The sequence below is a fragment of the Aotus nancymaae genome, unplaced genomic scaffold (genome assembly GCF_030222135.1).
Source record: "Aotus nancymaae isolate 86718 unplaced genomic scaffold, 86718_ANA_hifiasm-v0.15.2.pri h1tg000011l, whole genome shotgun sequence".
NCBI lineage: Eukaryota > Metazoa > Chordata > Mammalia > Primates > Aotidae > Aotus > Aotus nancymaae.
In genome coordinates this window covers 35127890-35152645 of record NW_026988422.1, presented here as the reverse complement: position 1 = coordinate 35152645, position 24756 = coordinate 35127890, and the positions used below count along the sequence as shown (strand labels likewise).

The 24756-nt window shown below is 38.5% G+C and overlaps 1 protein-coding gene and 1 non-coding gene across 3 annotated transcripts in view; one reads left to right on the top strand and one right to left on the bottom strand.

The window, feature by feature from the left end:
• FMN1 (formin 1) overlaps positions 1-24756 on the bottom strand; it is a 420788-nt gene that overhangs the window by 182670 nt on the left and 213362 nt on the right. For both annotated transcript variants that reach the window (XM_012465403.2, XM_012465416.3), the window contains 2 exons: positions 12527-13308; positions 8091-8241 (listed from right to left, as the gene is read on the bottom strand). In XM_012465403.2, coding sequence (XP_012320826.2) covers positions 8091-8241; positions 12527-13308 — 933 coding nt within the window. The remainder of the gene's footprint in view (positions 1-8090; positions 8242-12526; positions 13309-24756) is intronic.
• LOC135274470 (small nucleolar RNA SNORD77) lies at positions 17739-17806 on the top strand. Its single transcript, XR_010342293.1, has one exon. It is a non-coding gene; the product is annotated as a small nucleolar RNA SNORD77 (small nucleolar RNA).

The window sequence follows — 24756 nt, the reverse complement described above, 5'->3', positions numbered from 1 at the left end:
ACACACACACACACACAAAAAAAAAAAAAAAAAAAACAAGCTCTGGGGTTGTTGCTGGCGATATTCCTTTGCTCTGCAGAACTATGTGGTGCTGGGCAAGTTGCCCAACTCCTCTAAACTCCAGTTTTCTCATCTATAAAATAGGAACTGTCTCACTAGGTTCTTGAAGATCAAGTGAGTTAATACATGACAGGAACTTAAACAAAACTCCTCATTTAGCAGTGGCACTACTAGTGATATCTTTATTTTATTTATTTATTTATTTATTTTATTTTTTGAGACAGAGTTTCGCTCTTGTTACCCAGGCTGGAGTGCAATGGCGCGATCTCGGCTCACCGCTACCTCCGCCTCCTGGGTTCAGGCAATTCTCCTGCCTCAGCCTCCTGAGTAACTGGGATTACAGGCACGCGCCACCATGCCCAGCTAATTTTTTGTATTTTTAGTACAGACGGGGTTTCACCATGTTGACCAGGATGGTCTCGATCTCTTGACCTCGTGATCCACCCACCTCAGTCTCCCAAAGTGCTGGGATTACAGGCATGAGCCACCGCGCCCGGCAGATATTTTTATTTTTTAATCTCCACTTGAACAATATCAAATAAATCCAAGGTCACTGAGACTTATCTCTGTTCATATTAAGCATGGGCCTGTGAAGGCATGTGCACATGCAGAGGCTGTTTTGACCATCATGTTCATAGGAGATGCATGTATTTTGCAAAGCATTTATAAGTTCAGCTTCAAAAGCATCCATGTGACTGGATTTGCAGCAGAAGTATACATATATCTTTCCCTATTCTTGTTATATCTTCATACACTTCTAGCTTAGAAATGAAGGCCAGAGGAGTCACTATTACCATCAAGGTCCCAACCACAGGCACTCAGCCTCATCCTATTGTCTAGCTCCAGCTGTATAACACAGTCTCAGAAAAGGGCCTGGATTGAGGATAAACGAATGAGATTCAGGAAAACATAAGTGAGATTTCAAAACTTTCCTCGATGAGGAGAAGATAAATATTTTTTAAAAGGACAAATATTTAGAATAGTTCTTTCATAGAATATACTGTACTTTCTTGTGTTTTTCAATTAGGTAACCCCAAATCTATATTTAAATAAATTTCTGCTTTTCCCTCTCTTCAAATATTGAAGATTTTAAAGATATGTTTGTGTATGTGCATATGTTTGTGTGTGTAGTGAGAAGGGAATTCCAGAATCAGTCCCAAAGGGGCTAACTCTAACACTTCATATATTTTTATACTGCAGTCATTCATTCTAAGCACGGAACAATGGCTACTAATGATTTTTATTGTACTAATACCTTCAAGTTTTTCTAATATGCAATTGGCTTCCAATTCTCTGTGTGGGTAATTTGCTGTGAAATTTGACCTTATGGTCCACAATACAGAGATATAAGAAGACTAAAGAGAGAGCTGAGGGGCAGTTACTCTCTTCCACGTTCCCGTTCTCCGGGTTCTAGGATTGATGAGGCTTTATCTTTTTATCTCAGCATTCTAAGGTGCCCTCTTGTGGTGTGGGGTTGGTAAAAAACATCCTAATGCAGCTGGCTGGAGACACAAATCCATATTAAGTTACTGTTTAACAGCCAAGAAGAGAAACCTAGTTGAACTCCAAGAATAATACTCAGATTCAACATTCTGAAAGAATCGTTGATATTCATATTTTACAAGTCCTAACCATACTTTTTTTTTTTTTTTAAATAAGCAAATAAAATAAACGTACAACTTAACTTTTTGGGCTGTCTCATTTCCAAATAAAATTTACAAGGTGGAATTTTTGTAAACTGGTGCCTGTCATGGAGCTCCTGTTTCCTTTCAGTAAATTTGGCCAGTCAGGGGTCTTTAAACTGAAGAACAGGAAAGACCTGATCATTCCAGATATCACTCAAGAAATCGGGACAGAACACTAATTTAGCCCCCCAGGTCGTATATTAGTACAATCAACACATGGGCAAGTTATTTCACTCACTTCTATAGATGATAATCCCTAACCTCACTGCTTATTTTTCAACCATGTAAAAAATGTAAAGGGGTAGACAAACTTATCACCACCCCCTATATAAAAAAATAATGCACATACCTTACACCAAGGGAGCCCAGAGAAATTATCTTTGTACACCAAAGCTGAAATAATATAAACTTGGAAAGCAATAGGTTATGAAAATCCTATAAATTTATGTTCAGGCTTCCAAACAATGTTCTCCTTCCATCTTCTCCCCTCCCCAATAAACCGAGACACGGAGTCTGGGATTTGAGAATTACAGCTATGATCCTTGCCAAAGTGACCAAATTACAATCAATGCTGAAGGCTTTGGCACCAGAAAGTTTCAACAGACTAGCGTCTGCTGAACCATCACAACCCCCTTCTCCCAAAGTGCTTAGGGAATAGCCATTATCTTATTAATTCTTAAGAAATATCTATTAAGAAGACAGAGAGACAGAGAGAGGGAGAGGGAGAGAGAGGAATGCTTTTCCATATCTCACAGAAGAGGAAACAAACAGAGATGATTTATAACTTAGTCATATCATGAAATCTCAAAAAAGGAGGAATATTGGCAGGTCATGCTGATTTGCAGAAAGTTGTTGGGCAAGTTTAGAATACAATTGGAAAGTTTGTCAGAGCAGCTAGTTCCTTTATAGAAACCAGGAGAAAGAATCACAGACAATGAAGGCAGATTTCTGGCTCTTTGTCAAGGTTCTGACCTACCTTGCTCAGGAACAAATGTCACTCAGAGACAGTGTAAATATGACATATTAACAGGGGAAACTCTTATCTTTCAGTGAAAAGAGACCATACATACATGAACTACTAGATGTCTTACTGTATCACTAAAGGAAGTTATGGAATACTTCTATGAATATTGAAAAACAAGAATGGCCCAGAGATTCCTATTTGCAAATAGCATCAGTTTGACACATTAATGCTTTAAGACCTTGAAAACATTGGGAATTAAAGATGTTTAAGAATTTCTTTCCAAAACTTTCATATTAGTTCATAAACTAGGAGATTAATGCAAAGAATGCTTAAGGCCTTCTTACAATTTCATATTATCCTTGCAACAACCACATTAAGGGAGTGTTATTCCCAATTTGGTAGAAAAGAAATCAGCGTGAGAAGGTTAAATGACTTTTTCTGAATGCTATGAGAGGAAAAAATAAGAGACAGTACCAAGTGGTCATGGTTTTACTGAGAGCTGGTATTGTGAGCTCTGGTTCTCAGTTTGGTTACTACTATGTAGTAGCAGAGTGGTCTAGTATCACAAATGAGCATGGCACCTACCTAAGTATGCAATACAAACGTGTAATAATTTCTAAGAATTTTATTATAGGTAATATTTTAAATGGAATTGACAAGGTCAAAGAAAAACACCAGCTCCAAATCTGTATGTCTTTTGCTGGAGTTACATAGAAAGCACATTTTTTTACTCAAAGATTTGGCTTCCTATTGGAAGACTCTGAAGAAAACTGTGGATAATTATCCAATGTAGGAAATACTTTGGATTTGCAGAAGTGTGGCTATATTTTGTTGCTGATTTTAATAATGGCTACTCTCATTTATAAACTTCAAATAAATCATCCCAGTGCAAGTTGATACTCTCGCCAATGTGGCAATTTACCATTTAAATAAAGAGGAAATGCAGACACATGCTGATGAACAAGTGTTCGTCATTATCAATGTCTTCCCAGTTAAAAGTGTGCAAACCCCTACAAGTCACTTTATCTTTCTAGGTCTCAGTTTCTCATGTGCCAAATGAGAGAACTGAGTTAGATGATGGGTAAGATTCCTTCTAATTCTTAGACTACATGATATTACAGAAGTGGATCGCTGCCTAGTTTGAGAAGATATATATATAGAATTATTTAAACAACTGCTAGTGATACAAAATTTAAATACTATTGTAGTAGTTGAAGTTAGAAATTAATATCTGAGTTCCACAGACTCTCGATCATCCTATTACTTCTGAAATACAAATGTGAAATGTGCTGAGGGATGAAGACCAGCTGTGTTTAAGGGATATTCATGGCTAGGCACAGTGGCTCACACCTGTAATCCCAGCACTTTGGGAGGCTGAGGTGGGTGGATCACCTGAGGTAAGGAGTTTGAGACCAGCCTGGTCAACATGGTGAAACCGCCGTCTCTACTAAAAATACAAAAATTAGCTGGGCATTGTAGTGGTTATATGTAATCTCAGCTACTTGGGAAGCTGAGGCAGGAGACTCTCTTGAACCCGGGTGGCGGAGGTTGCAGTGAGCCGAGATCATGCCATTGCACTCCAGCCTGGTGAAAAGAGCAAAATTCTGTCTCAAAAAAAAAAAGAGAGATTCATATTTTCATATTCACACTTCAATGCTGCTGAGGCCCTATAGCCAAGATTCAGAATCCTGGATTTTGAAATCCAGTAATATACCCAGTACTTTCTCCTGTTCAGTCATTTTATCATCAAAAGACCTATTTGGCAAGTGTCCTTCTGGTCTTCTCATATGGGAACCATTCCATGATCCAGCTGAAGGAGTTGGTCTTCAATGCTGAAACTCCTCAGCTGCTCACCACCTCTAAAACCACTTTTCGTTTTCAAGAGGGAAGAAAACAAACATCTGACTCTCAGAAGAGACCAAGGGATCCATCTTGATTTTGGAAATCTGGCCACAGGCATGGAGAAAAGATCATAGGAGGCAGGTTTGGAGTTTTCTGGCATCAGTTCGGCTTGCTATTTTCTTTAAAACTTAAAACCTCAGCTCTAAGGTAGGACATAAAGCTCACTGAAAACTCCAAGCTGCATATTACCACAAAGCCCAGTAGACCCATTTTTTTTTTTTTTTTGCCTCCACTTACAGAGAAAAGTAAGCACTACTCAAGTGCATAGATTCTATGGTGTAATGGCAACCACCCTGTACAGAAAACTTAGAGTTTAAATGAAGCGTATTTCCCCCCTCAGACAGAGAAACAAAATGAATTTATCGAGTACTAACTGGCTTAGTTAAAATCCTTTGTTGAACACGCAAACCATTATAAGAAAAGAAATAAGAATAAATGACCAAATGCTTCAATGTTTTAAAAACAATATTCATTCACCAAAACAGAAGTGCATAGTTCTATGAGTAAACAACATGTTTTCAAGCATCTGGAGAGAAATGAAGAGTAATAGCAATCTAAGAAGCAATAGAGAACAAAAGTAAGTTTAGTATGATCTTGCATAAGAAAGTATTCAGCAGAGTTTCTGATTAGTCAGAGAACCCTTCCTGAAAGAGGCAAACTGAAATTAGCTTTGGAATATAGAGATTTTCCTTTTTACATTCAGGTAGAAACAAGTCTTCTGTTTGTACAGATGGCATTTAAAAAGCCAGCCTGGCTACAACATCTCATATGAATCTAATTGCATGAGAATACATTTTATGTAAATCAGCTGACTGTTTTTTTTTTTTTTTGGCCCAGATTTGTCTGGAACTTACTATTTGTATTAATCTATTTTCACACGCTATAAAGATACTACCAACATGGCAGCAGGAGAGAGAGGGTGGGGTGGGAGTGGCACCAGACACTTACCAAACAACCAAATTTCACGAGAACTCATTCCCTATCAGGAGAATGAAAGGGGAAATCTGCCCCCATGATCTAATCACCTCCCACCAGATCCCTCCTGAACATGTGGAGATTATAATTTTTTTTTTTTTTTTTTTTGAGATGGAGTTTCGCTCTTCTTGTCCAGGCTGGAATGCAATGGCTCGATCTCGGCTCATTGCAACCTCTGCCTCCCAGATTCAAGTGATTCTCCTCCCTCAACCTCCCGAGTAGCTGGAATTACAGGTGCCTGCCACCATTCTGGGCTAATTTTTGTATTTTTAGTAGAGACAAGGTTTCTCTATGTTAATCAGGCTGGTCTCAAACCCCTGGCCTCAGGTGGTCTGCCCACCTCGGCCTTCCAAAGTGCTGGGATTACAGGCATGAGCCACCACACCCGGCTGGGGATTACAATTAGAGATGAGATTTGGTTGGGGTCACAGAGCCAATTTATCAGAAAAATTCAATTTGTTCCATGCAATATAGCCTCTTAAAATTTTGCTTTAATACTTATTTGGATATTTTTCTCAAGACAACACAATTCCAGCGAACTTGAGAGATGAAAAATTTTCATCACGATTGTATCCATAATTAAAGTCAGTGGGAAAATCTGATTTGATGAACAGAAAACTATATTCAGACATTTTCCATTTGTCCCCAGTAATTTGCAGCTAATTTCATCATCATTACATTACTTAAGAAATGAACTGATGATGAACCCCACTATATAATTTAAGAAGGAAGGGTAGCCAGGCATGGTGGCTCACACCTGTAGTCCCAGCACTTTGAGAGGCTGAGTTGGGCGGATCACCTGAGGTCAGGAGTTTGAGACCAATTTGGACAACCTGGTGAAACCCGTCTCTACTGAAAATAGAAAATTAGCCGGGCATGGTGGCACATGCCTGTAATCCTAGCTACTTGGGAGGCTGAGGCAGGAGAATTGCTTGAACCCAGGAGGAGGAGTTTGCAGTGAGCTGAGATCGTGCCATTGTACTCTAGCCTGGGCAACAAGAGCAAGATTCTATCTCGGAAAAAAAAAAAAAAGCGTTGATGGTATCATTCAATATATACTTTTCAAAACACTGCCTCAGACCCTCTTAGATTTGAATTTCACAACATTCTAGAGGGTCAGGTAGATTCAGGTACTGTTAATCCTATTTTATACAGAAGGGAAAATATGACAAGGAAGACAACCAGCCCAAGCTCACATGGCAAATCAATAGCAGAACAGAGTACTATACTTTTTCCTTGACACCATTTCTGCTACTATTAAAAATAAGGAAAACCAACCAACCAAACAAAAACCCACTAAAACAGGGAAATGGTAGCCGTGGTAGTAACAGTAGCAAAAGCAAGAGCAGCTATAATATATTGAGTACCGACAGTGTGCTGAGCCTGATACATGTATTACCTCATTGAATAATTACTTAGAGGAACATTATGAGCAGACATCATCTCATGCTGTGTTGCAGGGACCCAGACACAGAGAGTGGAAGGACCTAGCATCACTGCCTCAGATCTCACAGTGAGTGTGTGGCAGAGTGTGATTCATCCTCATGGTTGCCTGACTGCTTGACAATCTTAAACTCATTCTCTTACAGATGGCTGGTGCCTCTCAGTTTTCAATCCTTGAGTCACTACTCAGAAGTCACCTTCATAATGAGGCCTACCCTGAACACCCCATTTTAAATTGCAGACCTCATTCCCACCCTATGAAAGTTGGCCCTCCTCCTCCTGCACTACTATGTGATTGACAGGGTTTGTGTTTAGCATTTGTTAATAGAAACTCCATGGGGAAAGGATTTTTTTTTTTTTTTTTTTTTTTGCTCTCAACACATCCCAAATGCTTATGACAGTGCTGTCCAACAGAGCTTTTTATATGATGGAAATGTTTTACATCTGTGCTATCCAATATAGTAGCCATTAGCCACAACAACAAAATTGTAAAGTGGCTAGTACAATTAAAGAACTACATTACTTTATTTAATTTCATTATTTAATAGCCACATGTTACCATACTGGACAGTGCGGGCCTAGAACAAATGCCTAGCACAGTAAACCCCTAGGAAATATTTGTTAAATAAATGAATTTATAGATAAAACCTAGTTTTCATATAACCTACAGACTACTTTCACTAACCACAAATTAAATTTTATTTTAATTTCAATAGAATTAATGGTTGAAAAAGTCCAGATTAAATTTTGAAAATTCAGAAGATATGGCCAAAATAATAAGCACAGATGGCATGAACTATTGGCTCCCTTGCCATCTACCGCTCAAAACCTTCTGAAACATTTCCTGAAAACAGGGAAAGCAAACCAACAGCATGTAATGAATTCCCATGACTCATAAACACACACACATACAACAAATATGTAATAAATTCCCATGAATGACACATATATGTATTATTATATACATATATGTGTGTGTGTGTGTGTGTATGTGTATATATATATATATATATATATATATATATATATATAATTACAGCTTTGCTATAATCACTCAGTACCTTTTTGACCTTGTTTTTTTTCTCATAAGTCTCTGACAGAGGTTTTTTCTTCTGTTGAGTTGTGTCTTTGGAGAATAAATACTCAAATTCACCGGGGTCCCGAATGTCAGGTTCTTCTAAGGAGTCCCATAAGGTTGGTGCAGCATTTTGGCTTAAAAGAGAAAATGACAAGTTAACCATAAGAACCAAAATAAGAGAGAATATAATACAATGAAATCTTTCTCTAATCCATTTTTTATTTTACTTAAAAAAACCCATAAAACTCTAATAATGCTTGGAGAAAAGCTTTTCATGTTATGCATTTGTTAAAGTCAAAATGTATTATAGAGCATTAAAACACACACAGATATATTTCCAAAAAAAACAACTGTCATTAGGTACAATCAGAGATAGAGCTCTAGAGAAACTCCCTGGGGCTGCAAATCCTGGGATTTGGATTACTAGGGGTACCCAAGCTGCTCCTCCTTCAGTCTGGGCATTTCCATGATGTGTAAAAATCGGCATCATATAAAGGCTGAAAACAAAACAATTTGAGACTTTGACAGACTAATTCTGAAGTAGATTGAAAATGGAGTACCGAATTAAAGATCTGCCTCCTCTTTGGACTTTTTCAACTACTTTTAAATACAGCTTTTAGGATTAATGCAGGTTAACTCAGTGCAAAGTCCTTAATCTGTGAAGAGGCTGAGCTTATTTTAAAATAACATGATTTATAGTATCTACATCCCCTAAACAATGTAACAACAAAAACCAACCAAAAACCTCCTCCATTACACCAGCCCTCATGGGATTTCAACTAAAGCAGCCACAGGGTAATTATGCTGATTCGTCTTCCAGAAACAAGCACCCAAGTTTGGGAGGGAAGAAAGAAAAGCACTTTGGGAGGCTGAGGTGGGCAGATTACTTGAGGTCAGGAGTTCAAGACCATCCTGGCCAACATGGTGAAACCCTGTCTTTACTAAAAATACAAAAAATTAGCTGGGCATGGTGGAGTACACCTGTAATCCCAGCTACTTGGGAGGCTGAGGCAGAAGAATTGTTTGAACCTGGGAGGCGTAGGTTGCAATGAGCCAAGATTGTGTCACTGCACAGGTGACAGAACAAGAGTATGTCTCAAAAATAATAATAAACACTCTCAATGTCCACAGACAGAAAAAAATTTTATCTACATACTTATCATTTATCAAACATATGTATATGTGACAATCCATAACATCTAAAATATATACCTTTGTTTCCATACATATTTTCTCATGAAAACTAAAAAGATAACTATTATTATATAGAATGGTCCACCAAATTTTTTGATACTACAGGTGATTTTGATATTTAAAACAGTTGGCAGCACTGGCTTCTCAGGCATGCATGTTCACATTTTGCAATAGATCTGCCTTTCCCATGATATATGACATTTTGGTTTTGGTCACATTCACCTCTTCTCTCCTCTACTTTTTGTTATTTTTTAAATTACAATTTTTCTAATGGTTGAACCATTTAATAGTATATATGTGACATATGGAAGTTATAAAGTATAACAATATAATGAACACCTGGGAAACCATTACCCAACCCAAGGGCTAGAACATTTCCAGTGAAGTATATCCCTGTATGTGTTCCTCCCTCAGCCATACCCCTCTGCTACTCACCTAACTTCAACTTGAAACATGAGTGCCATTAATGTTCAGTGCTTATCATTGTGGTGCTGGGGGAGAGGTGGGGAAAGGTGGGATCTTGATTAAGGAAACCGACCAGGGAATTCTGGAGTGAGCATGTGGCATGTTAAGGGCCACTGGTATGGGCCTTGGGAAGGTTCTGGGCAGCTAAGGAGTGATGCCTAGAGTGAGGTGATGCAAAGTGATAGGCCAACTGCTCAGCCCCATCCCCACTTCCTGCACCTGCTTAGTTCTAGCTACATGGACTCTGAGATCAGGCCAGTATAACTAGTATTATAATTCACCTATACTCCAGTGTAAATTGGCTTTGGGAATCAATGGGGATCAGTTTGAGCACCTGATCACCATTTACAACACGATTTCTATGGGAAAGGCATTTCCAATACTGAATAAAAGAATTTTGGAACACTGCCTCTCAGTGATTTGGGGATAGCCGGCATTTGGTAAGGCAATAATAAGGACCTGCTTCACAACGAATGACCTGCCATGGTGGTCAACTGACCACTGAACATACAATTCTAGCTCAAATGGAAAGCAGGGAGAGGGAGAGAAAGAAAGAAGAGAAGGAAAATGAGAAACTTACTAAAAAGCTGAAAAGGTAGTTAGATGAGGACTTATTTTTCTTTCACTAACTGTCTCTTTCTTATTCTAGAAATCACAAAACAGACACCAAAGAAGGCAAAATGGCAAAAGAAAAAAATCAGTTCATATCAGTAGTCAAGAGCAATTTAGGTGGATGAGTGGTAGTGTATATATAACGCTGAAAATTCACATTTTGTTTCTGGCTTCCCAGAAAAGCAAGACCAACATTTATGATGCAATCGTTATATAAACTACTTACTCCTCTAGTTGCACAAAATGTTAAAATACAATTTTGCCTCCTTTTTAAGAAGGTACCCAAATAATTGCACTTTTGCTCATAAGCAAATATTCCACAGACTCCGAATCATTTTCATTTAAAAGCAGTAGTTCTAATATGTAGAAAAAGTTGGAGGGACCCATAATAAAAGAGATCGAATATGTGGTGTCACCAGGAAGTCCCCATGTAATAAGTCTTAACACATCATAGCGGGGCAGCCCCTATGTTATATTTCAGGCTCAAGGGTGATACGCTCACCAAGCAGGGCTCTCTTGATGTCCTATTCATCTACTTTCCATTTGCTCAAAAGTAAAGGCCTAGATTTATGATGAAACCAATGAGACCTTGAGTATCCAATTGTTTTTCTTCTCCAAATGGCCAACTACATAAGGAGGAAACAAGGCCGACAATGATTATCCCTAGCTTTCCCTTGGTCTTGGGTGAAGGGCCCATATCTCCCAGTGCCACTCTTTTATGGCTGCTATGGTCTACAGTATCTGTTGCTCATGAAGTGTCTCAGGGAAGGAAGTAAAAGCAGGCTAGTAGGACACAGGTGTGGAAAAGCTCCCTGCACTGCCAGACACACTCATCCAAGGCTTACAGGTGGCAGCCATCATCCTGGAATGGCTGTGCACTAATTTGAGAACACTAATAAGGAAACATGACTCAGAATAAATATTCTGGGAAATGATTTTTTTAGGAAATGTCTGAGTCTTTATTGGGGAAAAGGGAATACTAATACTTTAGTTAATGGCAGAACCTATTACAGGATCATCTCACTTTTTTATTAACTATTCATTTGGGAAATTACAAAGTATAATGAAATTTTGAAAAAAGAAGTATCAGGGTATTCCAAAAATTAACTCTTGGCCCTTATTTTTTGGCAAGAGGAAAGGGGAAAATATGAAGCACATATGCTTAGTTTTAACGTATTTGCCATTCCTCCACAGTGATTTCTGGCTGTTTTAAAATTGTGAGTTGTATGTTATTTTGTTTCATATCCTGCCTTCCGTAAGCAAAATGTTACATAAATTGAAGAATTTACTATCACATCATGACTTGGGAACAGTTGTAAAATGTGTCCTACATTTGCTGTTCTTTACAAACAAACCTTAAAGGAGAAAGTGGTCGAGAGACAACATCTCTCTCATTGTCCTCCTTCCAGGCTCAAAAATAAGGCTAAACAAATCACATTCAAATCTGTTTGAATGGATGTTTCCAAGCAACTATATTTTGCTACCTTACAAACCCAGTTTATCAACCTATATATATGGAAGATGCTTTCAGCTGTCCACATACTGATACTTTCTTTGAAGGGCATCAAGGTATAAAGAAAGATGTGAGAGTATTTAAAAGTTAGAAGAAATAGCATTCAAGCAGAGAAAGTTTATATTTTAAGACTCTAATCTAAACAACTAATAACTTATCCATATCTTGTTCTCTCAATAAAAATTGAAAAACACCCATTTCTATTAAATATCTAGATTATAGGTTGATTACAGCATCTAAAAACAAGACAGTAAAAAGTATTAGAAAAATCCTCAGTGAACCTACAGTATGGAATCAGGTTCAATTCTTTATGATTACTCATCAGTTGTAGCAATGTTGGGGAAAGCCCTGGTTTAGACCTGGACTCCAGTCTATACAATTGAACATTTGCCTTAGAGAAAAATTTGACACTGAAACACATTGTTTCTCCCAGCATCTTTAGAGAATATAGAGAGGCCTTGCTGGAGACAGACATTCTCCCCAAACATCCCAACCTTGTTTATCCAAGGCATTCACTGTATCGCACTAGATAATGGGTGTTACACTACGGACATATTGACCCAATAAGAATAAAACATCATTTGGGCAAAATCCTGGGAATTCACGTGCTGATAATGGGATAGGGGAGAGCTTACCTCCTATCACTTATTTGTATCCTAGTCCAGTATAAAGGCTTCATGGGACAACTGGGCTCAATGGCTGGTTTTCGAGGACACTGACTGGAAGAAGAGCCAAGTCCAAAGAAGAGTCCAGGGGGAGGTGGGGGTGCAAGTCCTGGGGGGGTTGGAGCAGGAGGAGGCCCTCCAGGGTTGGGTGGGGCAGGGAAGTTAGGAAGTGGGGGTGGGGGTGGGGGTGGTGGAGGTCCAACACTCGAAGGTGGAGGTAGAGGTGGTGGTGGAGGCGGCGGTGGAGGTGGTGGCGGTGGCCCAGCACTCACAGGTGGCATTGGAGGTGCTGGAGACAAAGATCCAAGTCCTGGGGGAAGAGGCGGAGGGGGAGGGATGAATGCCGGTAGGGGCGGTGCAGGAGGTGGAGGTGGTGCCTTCTGCTGATTTGACTCGGTGCCTTCCATTGGCTGGAGTGCTGCATGGATGTCTTTGTGGTCGTTTGTGGGAGAGAGCTGGCTTAAAGAGGAGATGTTCAGCTTTTTGGGTACTAATTGATTACTTCTGGTTGTCTTGCTTTCACCTTCGCTGGGCTTGAGGAAGGTCTCTCTGTCTGTCTGGATGCACACATTTCTGTAGGTCTTTGGAGGGCAGTCATCATCCGTGGAAATGCACGCATCTTTCCTCTCTTCACAACCCCCTCGCCATCTATGTTCTAACTCGTGTTTCAGATTTTCAATGGTTTCTTCCAGTCTCGCTGTTATCACTGCATGCTCGCCCCGGATATGAAATGTCCGAAGTTCAAACTGGGCCTGTCAGAAAATTCAGTGGGAAAGAAAGTCATGAGTTTATTAAAAACCAATATAGGAATTTAGAAACTCAATAATACCGTCACTGTGCCACTGTAGCATGGCTCATATAAACGCAGGAAAATACAGAGACATTCTTTCAAGAATCCATAAAGGTGTAAATTTCACTCTATGCATTTTCCAGGGACCTAAACAGGCAGGAGACAAAGCACAATTTCATCCAGCCTAAGCTCAAGGGAGATAATTTTCATGGATTAAGGCTTCAAGTACATCTGTTACCTAGGAACTCTTACCCAGTTTTAATACCAAACACAAAACTTTTAATAAAGCGTTGGACATGCTTGAATATCGCTTTATAACTTTGGGGTTTGGTTTCAAAAAATAAAACTATTTCTCCACATCCTCTCCAGCATCTGCTGTCTCCAGATTTTTTAATGATTGCCATTCTAACTGACGTGAAATGGTATCTCAATGTAGTTTTGATTTGCATTTCTCTAATGAGCAGTGATGATGAGCATTTTTCATATGTTTGTTGGCCTCATGTATGTCTTCTTTTGTAAAGTGTCTAACCATCATTCTCAGCAAACTGACATAAGAACAGAAAATCAAACACCACATGTTCTCACTCATAGGTGGGTGTTGAACAATAAGAACACATGAACACAGGGAGGGAAGCATCACACACTGGGGTCTGTCGGGGGGAAATAGGGGAGGGACAGCATGGGGTGGGGAGTTGGGGAGAGAGCATGGGGAGAAATGCCAGATATAGGTGATGGGGAGGAAGGCAGCAAATCACACTGCCATGTGTGTACCTATGCAACAATCTTGCATGTTCTTCACATGTACCCCAAAACCTAAAATGCAATTAAAAAAAAAAGAAGTAGATCCAAGATGGCTGATCACTAGCAGCTCGGGATTGTAGCTTCCAGTGAAAGTGCAGAGAACGAGAGGATGCCACACTTTCAGATGAATTTTTGTTGTTCACAGACCAGGAGATTCCCAGTGAAGGAGCCCGACAGGTTGCCAGCACGACTCTTGTGGCCGGTGCAGTGGTTTTGCTGGCGCCTCGGCGTGGCAGTTCTTGGTGCAGAAAAGCAGCATCAATCTTAACACCACTGTTTTGGCTGGCACAGTGGATTGCTCAGATTTCGGCACTGGGAATCAACAAGTTGGACGTCCACTCAGAGACCTAATTTGAAAGTCGGTAATCACAAAGATGACAGGTGGATAAATTTACAATGATGGGAAGAAACCAGCATAAAAAGGCTGAGAATACCCAAAATCAGAATGCCTCTCCCTCTACAGGGGATCACAGTTCCTCATCAGCAACGGAACAAGGCCTCATGGAGAAGGAGTGTGTTCCATTAACAGAAGTAGGCTTCAGAAGGTGGATGAAAAGAAACTTCTGTGAATTAAAAGAACTTGTTCTAACCCAATGCAAAGAAACTAAGAACTTTGGAAAAAGATTTTACGAAATCCTAATGAGAATAGACAATTTAGAGAGGAATATAAGTGAATTAATGGAGCTGAAAAACATAACACAAGAACTTTGCGAAGTACGCACAAGTTTTAACAGTCGAATTGATCAAGCAGAAGAAAGGATATCAGAGGTTGAAGACCAACTTAATGAAATAAAACGAGAAGTCAAGATTAGAGAAAAAAGGGTAAAAAGGAATGAGCAAAGTCTCCAAGAAATATGGGACCATGTGAAAAGACCTAATCTACGTTTGATAGGTGTACCTGAATGTGATGAAGAGAATGAATCCAAGTTGGAAAATACTCTTCAGGATATTATTCAGGAAAACTTTCCCAACCTAGTAAGGCAGGACAATATTCAACTCCAGGTAATACAGAGAACACCACAAAGATATTTCTCAAGAAGACCAACCCCAAGGCACATAATCGTCAGATTCATTAGGGTTGAAATGAAGGAGAAAATACTAAGAGCAGCCAGAGAGAAAGGTCAGGTTACCCACAAAGGGAAGCCTATCAGACTTACAGCAGATCTCTCAGCAGAAACCCTACAAGCCAGAAAAGAGTGGGGGCCAATATTCAACATCCTTAAAGAAAAGAACTTTCAACCCAGAATTTCATATCCAGCCAAACTAAGCTTCACAAGCGAAGGAAAAATAAAATCTTTTGCGAACAAGCAAGTACTTAGAGATTTCACCATCACCAGGCCTGCTTTACAAGAGGTTCTGAAAGAAGCACTACACATATAAAGGAACAACCAGTAACAGCCTTTCAACTAATGGGCAAAACAGCCAGCTAGCATCAAATGGCAGTAAAAGCCAAAACCGATCGGTATGCTGTATCCAGACCCATCTCACATGCAACGACACACAAAGACTCAAAACAAAGGGACAGAGGAAGATTTACCAACCAAACGGAGAGCAAAAATAAAAAGCAGGAGTTGCAATTCTCACCTCTGATAAAATAGACTTTTAAGCAACAAAGATCAAAAGAGGCAAAGAAGGACATTACATAATGGTAAAAGGATTAATGCAACAAGAAGAGCTAACGATCCTAAATATACACGCACCCAATACAGGAGCACCCAGATACATAAGACAAGTTCTTAATGACTTATAGAGAGACTTAGCCTCCCACACAATAATAGTGGGAGACTGTAACATCACATTGTCAATATTAGACTGATCAATGAGATAGAAAATTAACAAGGATATCCAGGACTTGAACTCAGACCCGGAACAAGTAAACTTAACAAACATTTATAGAACTCTCCACTTCAAATACACAAAACATACATTCTTATCAGTACTATATCACACCTATTCCAAAAGTGACTACATAATTGGAAGTAAATCACTACTCAATAATTGCATAGTATTTCATAGGTTTAAATGAAATATTGGTTGGCTGCTTGTTTGTTATTTTCTTCCCTTATTCCTTCCTGTCTCCATTGTTAAGCACAATTATTGGCATAAAAGAGGTTTTCAATACCTATTTTTAGAATGCATTCTAGCCTGGGCAATAAAGCAATACTCCCGTTCTCTCTCCCTCTTTCTCTTCCTTTTTCTTCCTCTTCTTTCCTTGTTTTTTCTTTCTCTCTTTCTTTCTTCCTTTTTTATTCTTCTTAAAAAAAACAAAAACAAACTTCCTCACCACCTCCCAATGTGAGCTCTATGTAGGGAGCTGTTTTGCTCACTGCTGTGTCCCATCACCGAGGACTTCCTGGATTAGAGAGGATACTGAAGAAATGTGTGTTAAAATAATCGTGTTATGCCAGGTGCAGTGACTCATGCCTGCAATCCCAGCACTTTGGGAGGCTGAGGCAGGTGGATCACTTGAGGTCAGGAGTTCGAGACCAGCCTAGCCAACATGGTGAAACCCTATCTCTACTAAAAATGCAAAAATTAGCCTGGTGTGGTGGCACATGCCTGTAATCCCAGCACTTTGGGAGGCTGAGGTGGGTGGATCACCTGAGCTCAGGAGTTCAAGACCTGCCTGGCCAACATGGTGAAACCCTGTTTCCACAAAAAATACATTAAAAATTAGCCAGACATGGAAAAAAAAAAGAAAAAAGAAAAAAATAAGAGAAAATAAAACTATACAGAAAAAATAGGTTTGGAGATCTTCTGGCATAGGGCTGCTGTTCTCCTATTCTTCCTTAGAATGTCTCTTTTACTTAGTTTCCAGAACAATACAGCAGCAACAAAAAGCAAGAAAAGAACCAGTGATAACTTATCTTTTTAAAGTTTCCCTATAACAGCAGCCCAAGATCAGTATTTGTCTGTTTGATAATACAGCAATAAATAAGCAATGTACAACATAAATAATGAAGATATTAAAGTATGCTATTTTCTTCTACGTACACAGCACTTTAACCTATGGAAGACAGTAGCCTTTTTAATACTTACTGCCTCAGTTATTTTAATACACTGAGTCTATAATTGCACATTTATTAACACAGAGCTAGTGTACTCACTCGCAGTCATTAACTAGCCTGTTCCCCAGCATTCAAAGCTATTCAGACCATTACAGTTAATTGGAAAGCAATCAAATTTAGAATTTTATTAAGAGTTTTCAAAATCCAGTTTAATGGTAATTAAATATTTTTGGTCAACTTTTTAAATTTCTGCCTCCCCCATGAGATTATAAACTCCAGAAGATGAAATTGGTAACAGTATTGTCTTTATTTCTGCATCTCAGCAGGTAGCACAGCAAGTACATAGCTTGGAAGAGATGGATGGATAAACATCACTGGGATAGTTATATTCACTTTCATTGTCCCAAGTGCCTTCCTTATCGAGACTCTCTTCAGTATAATTTCAACACAGGTATCTAGAACAACTAAGCATGCACAAGTACAGCTCCCTTTTGCATCGAAAAAGTAAAGAAATATTTTTAACAGCCTTGTCAAGCAAGGTATAAACATAGGAAGCTTCTCTACCTTCATTGAGATAACTTTTATACTATGATGTTTGCATAGTTCAGCAGAATGAATCATGAAGAGATCTACCATTTGTCTGGTGTAGAAAAAAAAAGATAACTTTTAACTATTTTTTACTAGGTTCAACTTTCCCCTAATATTCATTCTCAAGAACAAAGGCCTAAAGAACTATAGTCAAGAGAACTGAAAGACAAAGTTTTTCGAAGGCTAATCTTCTCATATGTGGACATGGTAGCTCTGAGCCAACGCTGCAGGAAGTGGCTAGATCAGGACACCGTCTATTTCTTGTACAGTGCAGAGTTTTGAGTACTTGAGTTTGGAGTCACACCACCTGGTTCACGTCTTGGCTTAGGCACTTGAAAGTTCTATGACCTTAGACAGGGAATGCTGTGTCCCTAAGCCTGAGTTTCTTCAAGTGTAAAGTAAGAATAATAGTGAGCCATCTCTAGGACTTTTATAAAAGTAAAATGAAATACTTCATATAAAATAGCAGGCATTATGCCTGGAACATAGAAAGATTTGGATAAATCTTACTGTTAGTTTCTGTTGCTAATACTAATAGCAGAGCAAGAGACTAAAAAATTCCTAATTATTTTTTAAAATTTTTCAAACAATGCTACCTTTCTGGAGGGATAAGCATAAAACTAGGAAAAGCTTAAGCAATCAGGATAAGCAATGTGCCTCAAATACAAAAGTTTACTTAGCCTTTTCTTAGTTCTACCAATTACCTAAAAGTAATTTCGAGCTTCACTCAACTGTGTGATCAAGATAATCTTTGTTTCAACATCCTATCATTTCCATCTTCATTTCTCTTTCTTTCCTGTCCACTTCCACCCACATTCTAGCCCTGATTACCACCCTGAATTACTCACCCACATTTTAATTCATTCTAATGACTAGTTCAGTTCTGTCACAACAAACTCACTCTCAGCTGCTATTCTCAACTAAACTTTCTTTCAAGATTAACAGTCAAATATTCAAGAGGCAATAATTTTACTCAGTCCTCAACTTTTTAATGATATGAAAGAATTGCAAAGACATATTGCATGGTGAAACTTTCCCTATTAAGGGAAATATTTTTGGTGAACTTAGTTTCTACCTCCCCTATCAGATTATAAACTCCACAAGATGAAATCTTGTATATATAGCAAAAGCCCTGGTCCCTACCTCCTCTTCTTTCTATAACTCAGTCAAGGATCTTCTAAATCTGTTGAAGCTGACGTGTACAGGTATGTATCATTTTAGCAGCTCTGAGGTAATGCATTTGTTTAGTGTAGCGGGCAGAACACAAATTGGGCAGGTAAGTTCACCTCTTTGTACCTCAGTTTTTTGTAAGCAAAATGGGGATTATAAAATGTACGTGACAGAGCAGATATGCCAGGGAGGCAAATTAATACATGTAAACAAAATACGGAAGAGTGTTAGTAGCATAGTAAGTACTATTTCAGTTTGCCGTCATTATTATTGTCTCTCTAATGCCCCCCCGGCAGATCAGAGGCCAGTGGCCCCATCAGCTTGCTCTTGGTTCTGGGTATGCTTCCTGGTCCCATACCCTGTCTACATGCTCTATGCTTTTAAAACAAATATAGACATACCAAATATACCAAAATACTTCTTAAATTCCTTTAGTGATTGCACTTTTAACCCTACCTCTTTTCCTTCACAGCAGAAATTTTTGAAAACAGCACTCAACCCATGCTTTATTTTTCTCATTCATTCGCTTTTCACCCAATTACTGGCTTCTATTCCCACTATCCTATTGAAACTCCATGATTTGATTATTGCATTCAATCAGCACTTTTCAGTGATTTTGACCTTTCTGCCCCATTTATTTGAGTTGACTGTTGCACAAGCATTGAAATTCTGCTTCCCTGAACTCGATTTTACCTCTCTCCTTTTGTTCACCTCCTACTTCTCTGCTGTCTCTAGGCAATCTGTAGACTAATTTGCATTCGTTCACCCCTTAAATGTGGTTCTCTGGGCATCCTCCTTGCCAGTTCTTTCCTTCTCACCCTACACAATCTTTCTACATATACTCATATGATAAATGACACTAAGTGAGTACCTTCTAAGTTGGTACCTCGAGACCATGTTTCCAACTATCCTCTGGATTAATCTACTTGAATATTTAACCAACTGCCTCAGATTCAACAGGTTGGAAAGTGAAGTAATTGTTGCTGAACCTCAATTTGTTCTTCCTCTGAAATTTCTCCTCACCGTTAATGGCCACATTGCCTGCCAGTCAGCACAGCCAGAAACCTGACGTCATGCTGGATTTCCTGCTCTCTCTCATCCTCGACATGCTGTTTTTCAATTGTTATTGATTTCTCTGATTCATTTCCTTCTTTTTCACCACCACTGCCTCAACCTTTCACTGAACAAAGGCGATGAACATTTTCTTTATCTAGACAAAGGCATGAGCATTTTCTCGACTCAAATTTAGCCACTTTGGTTCCAAGAAGATTCTGAAAAAATAATAGTAATAATAATAAAAGCAGATTCCTAGTCTTTAAAATCCCTTCAATAATTAGCTATTACTTGCAGACTAACAATGTAACTTTTTGGCACAGATGCATCAACAGCTCTTCTGATTTGCTTTCTGACCAACTTCTCCAGTACTGGTTCCTGTCTCTTCCCCAGATATGCCTTGGATTCCAGTCTTTTAAACAGGTCCATGCTCTTTCATGCATCTAGGTCTTTTGCAAATATTGTCCTCTTCCAATTATCTTCCTCTTCTGCAAGCACCCAAGATAAGGAGTCAATTACTAGGCAGAGATTCCATGAATGGGTTCCTTACATACTGTATTCACTGATACGGAGAATAACCAAATAAGGAAAACAATGAGTTTCCATGTACTGTATACCAGTATGCTGAGATGATAGTAAAAACCTTTCCAGATCTCTAACATTTAATTGCCTCTCTCTGTCCCTCTCTCCCTAAAAAAACACTTGCCTTTGACCTTTCCTGTTTCATAATCTCTTTTGATCATTCCAATTTTGTTTTGGTTGTGTTCTTCACCTCAGTGTGGCAGAGTAACTCAAAGTGATTAAAGTAATAAGCACCTCATTCATTCTGTCTGTCCATATTATGTCAATTATTTCACATTGTATCTGGCTCTATTATAAATGAAGCACCTCAAGTCTATGCATACCATGAATTGAAGCTTTGGGAAAGCTAATCTTTAGACACTATTTTTATTTCCTGTTAGTTACCACTTCTACTTTGTACATGGATATTATATGCTGTTCCCCCTCCTTTATCTAGATACATAGCTAGAAAGACTGGTGATGATTTGATGATTCTAATACAGAGTAGAACTTTCTGTTAGATAATCATGTACTCCCAATCTTTGCCCAGGATCCTGGGAATCTTTAGGAAGTGTCAAGCCTAGCCTCTTACAATCGAAACTACAGATAAAGCCAGGTCAAGGAAACAAATCCCTTTATATCCTGTTAATTTTACTTACAGATTGAACATGTGCTTGTAAGCAGTATACAATTATAAACCCTCCATTTGTTTTTAGATCAATCTTCTTTAGGACACATAAAGAAAGACTCGTTTTTGCCCCTCCCTCTCCCTGATAAAAATCTGCGAATTTGACCCAATACATCATTTGAAGAGACACAGGTGCTGAAGTTTGATATCTTTCCAGTCTTTAAGTTTTGTCTATCTCCTTTACTCTTGTTTGCTTCAATTGCTTTCATTTTTAAACACATCCTCTTCTCACCTGCAATAGTCTGTTATAATAATATATAGCTACCTCTTAAGAAGAAAGATTCAAACTTATTAGCTTTGAGAGAACAATGCCAATTAAACCATCCTGTTTTGATTACCCCTTTTATTCCTAGTGGCACAATTTTTAATCTTTCTAATAAAGTGGTTCTTAAGCCCTGCTTCCATTAGAATCACCTGGAGAGCTTTGTGGATGACACTGACGCTGAGGTCCATCCCCAGAGATCCTCATTTAATTAGTCTGAGATGATGCCTTTGCACAGGTGTCTTTAAAGCACCGCAAGGGATCTCAATGGGAGCTAGAGGTGAAACTAAGAACAACTGTTCTTAATCTATATTCTGCTCTAACACAGCTGAGATAGTATTACATCACAATGTCAATGGGTTCTTTTGGCAATGACTTTCACTTGGGTCATTTCAGAATCTCCAAGGAAATATGTTATTTGGTAAAGCCCCTTTCCTGATTCTGATATGCCCAATAAAGGGAATATTCCTTCATTGCCCATATTGAGAATAGTTATTCTACGCAGCAGACAAACCTAAATTCTTTCCATGATACTCATGGCTCTTCAAAATTTGGCCTCTGCCTACTTTCCCAGATATTTCCCCACTCTTTTCCTTCGCTACACCACTATAGACTCAAACATATAACTAACTCGCACATCTTTACTCTTTTGCACATGCTGTTTCATCTCCTTAGAGCACCTTTTCTCCATTTTCACCTAGTGAAAGCCCTGAAAAAAAAATTCAAGTTCAAATGAATCTTCTGGCTTAAACTTTTCTTGATTCTTCTTGACAAAAGTTTTCCTTTTTGTTTCCAAACAACATTCTAGGTTCATGTTGCATTATAGTCATTTATGTTTATCTTGTTTGCAAATTTAAAAACCTCAGGCAGTTGGGGACTACAATTTAATCATATTTGAACTGCCAGAGCATCACACACTGCTTGCCTATTGAACTGATTTTTTAGCTTTAAATATTAAGACTTCCTTATGCCTTTGTATTACCCATCCAATTACAAGTGAAACCCCCCAAAAAATTAAGGAGAGATAAAGATCCTTTTCTTTTTGCTATTCCCATATGCAGCAAACTCTAAGACCTGTTAGTCATCAATTGTTAGCCATTACTTATAGATTAACACTGAAACTATTTAGATCAGACATACTAAACACTCTTCTGATCTCTCTTCCGTCACTTGCCTCACTTTTGGACTAGAAAACTCATAAAACATTCAAGTTTTTAAAAATGAAAGTATTTATAAAAGTTGATGTTGATCATGTTAGTTTTAATAATTCAAAATACTTAATGTAGATAAGAATTCTCTTCACAGTAAGCTCAAAGGCTATTCCCATACATATAATAAACTATCCAGTAGAAATGAACCACATTTGTGATTTCAATCTGATTAGGAATTGGACTATAGCAACTTCTGCAGCCTCCTCTGGGGATAGTTCTCCCTTCCCCTACCAAATCCTCATTATTTTTTAATATCCTTCCCATTACCACCGCTCAGAGATATCATCGAAGGAACACATTGTACTGAAACCCAAGCAACAGAGGGAGACTTCTGCTTGTCTGGTCCCCACAAGCATGTCTGTCAAAAAGAAGGTGGAAAAGTGCCTACTGATGAAAGAGATCCTGTTAGTGCCAAGCACTGTGGAAAAATCATCCGTTAGCATTTTGTTGTTATGAACATTCTCTCTTGGTGGTGCTGCCAGGGCCAATAAAAAATCAGGTTATCTTCTGTACAACTTGAGTAAGTCAGTCTTTTCCAGGGACTCTTCCAAATTCTACATCCCTAGGTTTAGAAAAGTTGGAGAGGTCCTGGGGGCTGCATGGAGGCTCTATAAAGCACTGGCACCTCAGAAAAGTACAGTGGGAGCAGAGGGAAGGAAAGGAAAATGAGGCTTAGGAGCACAAAATGCTTGGAAGGGATGGGATTCAGTTTTTACAGAACGCTTAGGTAAGGCAAGAAGATAGTGATTCTATGGCTTTGGATGTGCATATGAGTTTTTTCGGTTTTTTTTTTGAAGGCTAAAGACTTCAATAACCCCTTAGTTAATTGACTTATACTTGCCACTGTAAAAACAAAAGTTTCTATTAATGAAGAGAATGGAATTGGGTTTGATGACAGCCCCGTAAATTAACAAAAGCTGGTTTTAATTAACTATTATAATTTTTTGTTCTTATCAGAAATGAAAGCACATCAAGTTACAACCAAAAGGCCATCTCAAGGACACTTAGAAATATGAGGCACATTTGACATATTTCTGTAATTAGAGCTTGCTGGGAGGGATAAAGAAATAGAGAAACAGGGCAGGAAAAGAAGGGGTAATTGGTATGAAATTGATTCGGAGTAAAACCCAACGTATGCAATACTGGAGAGTAAACACGTGTACAAATGGTGCTGATCTCCAGTAATCACCTGCCATGCTGATGCTCGGGAAAGACAAGAAGAGAATCCAAACCAACACGGAGTGAGTGTTGTAATGTTAGGTGTCTTCATCCTCACGACTCTGCAAGGCAGACATTCTAGGGGATGTGTTAATCTGTATAAGATCCTGTGGCTGAAAAATAGTGACAAGGGAATCTCAATCCTGGCTGGTATAAAAATTTATGCTCTTTCTGCCTCACTATTTTGAATTAATATCAAATGACTCCCTACATTGATAGCCAGTAAATAATAGTAACTCATAATAATTAATGATTAGTAACACTACATTCCACTATTACTTACAATGCATTTGCATTATATCAATGCATATAATTATCACAGCAATCTTTGAGTATACTGGTATTGTGGCTGTTTTCTAGATGAAGAAAGAGAAGCACTGAGGAATTAAGTAAATTGCCAATAAGAGATAGACTAAATCTACTATCCACCTTATCACTGATCCTCAGTGATTAACAATCCTTCCCATGCAACACATTTCAGGAAGTCAGTATGTCAACACGCAAAAAGAGATGATTTCTAGTCACAGATGCTTTCTTCAAAATATTTGCCCTCCATCCTTCTGAAAAAGAAATGGAATTATTAAATAAATAATTGAAGTTTCTTGACTCCCAGGTGGAAAAAGCATTGAGTTCAAAGACCTGAATTCTACTCCTGGTTATCTCAATCATTAGCTACTTGCTCTTAGCCAATTTTTAAATTTCCTCTAAACCTCATTTTATACATGTCTGAAATCAGAAGTTTAAAATACTTAATCATTAAGATTTCCTCTAGTTCTAAAACATTAACAATTTCCACAACCAAGACTCTCATATCACTTTCTTTCAAAGCTTTTTTGAATACATCTCTATT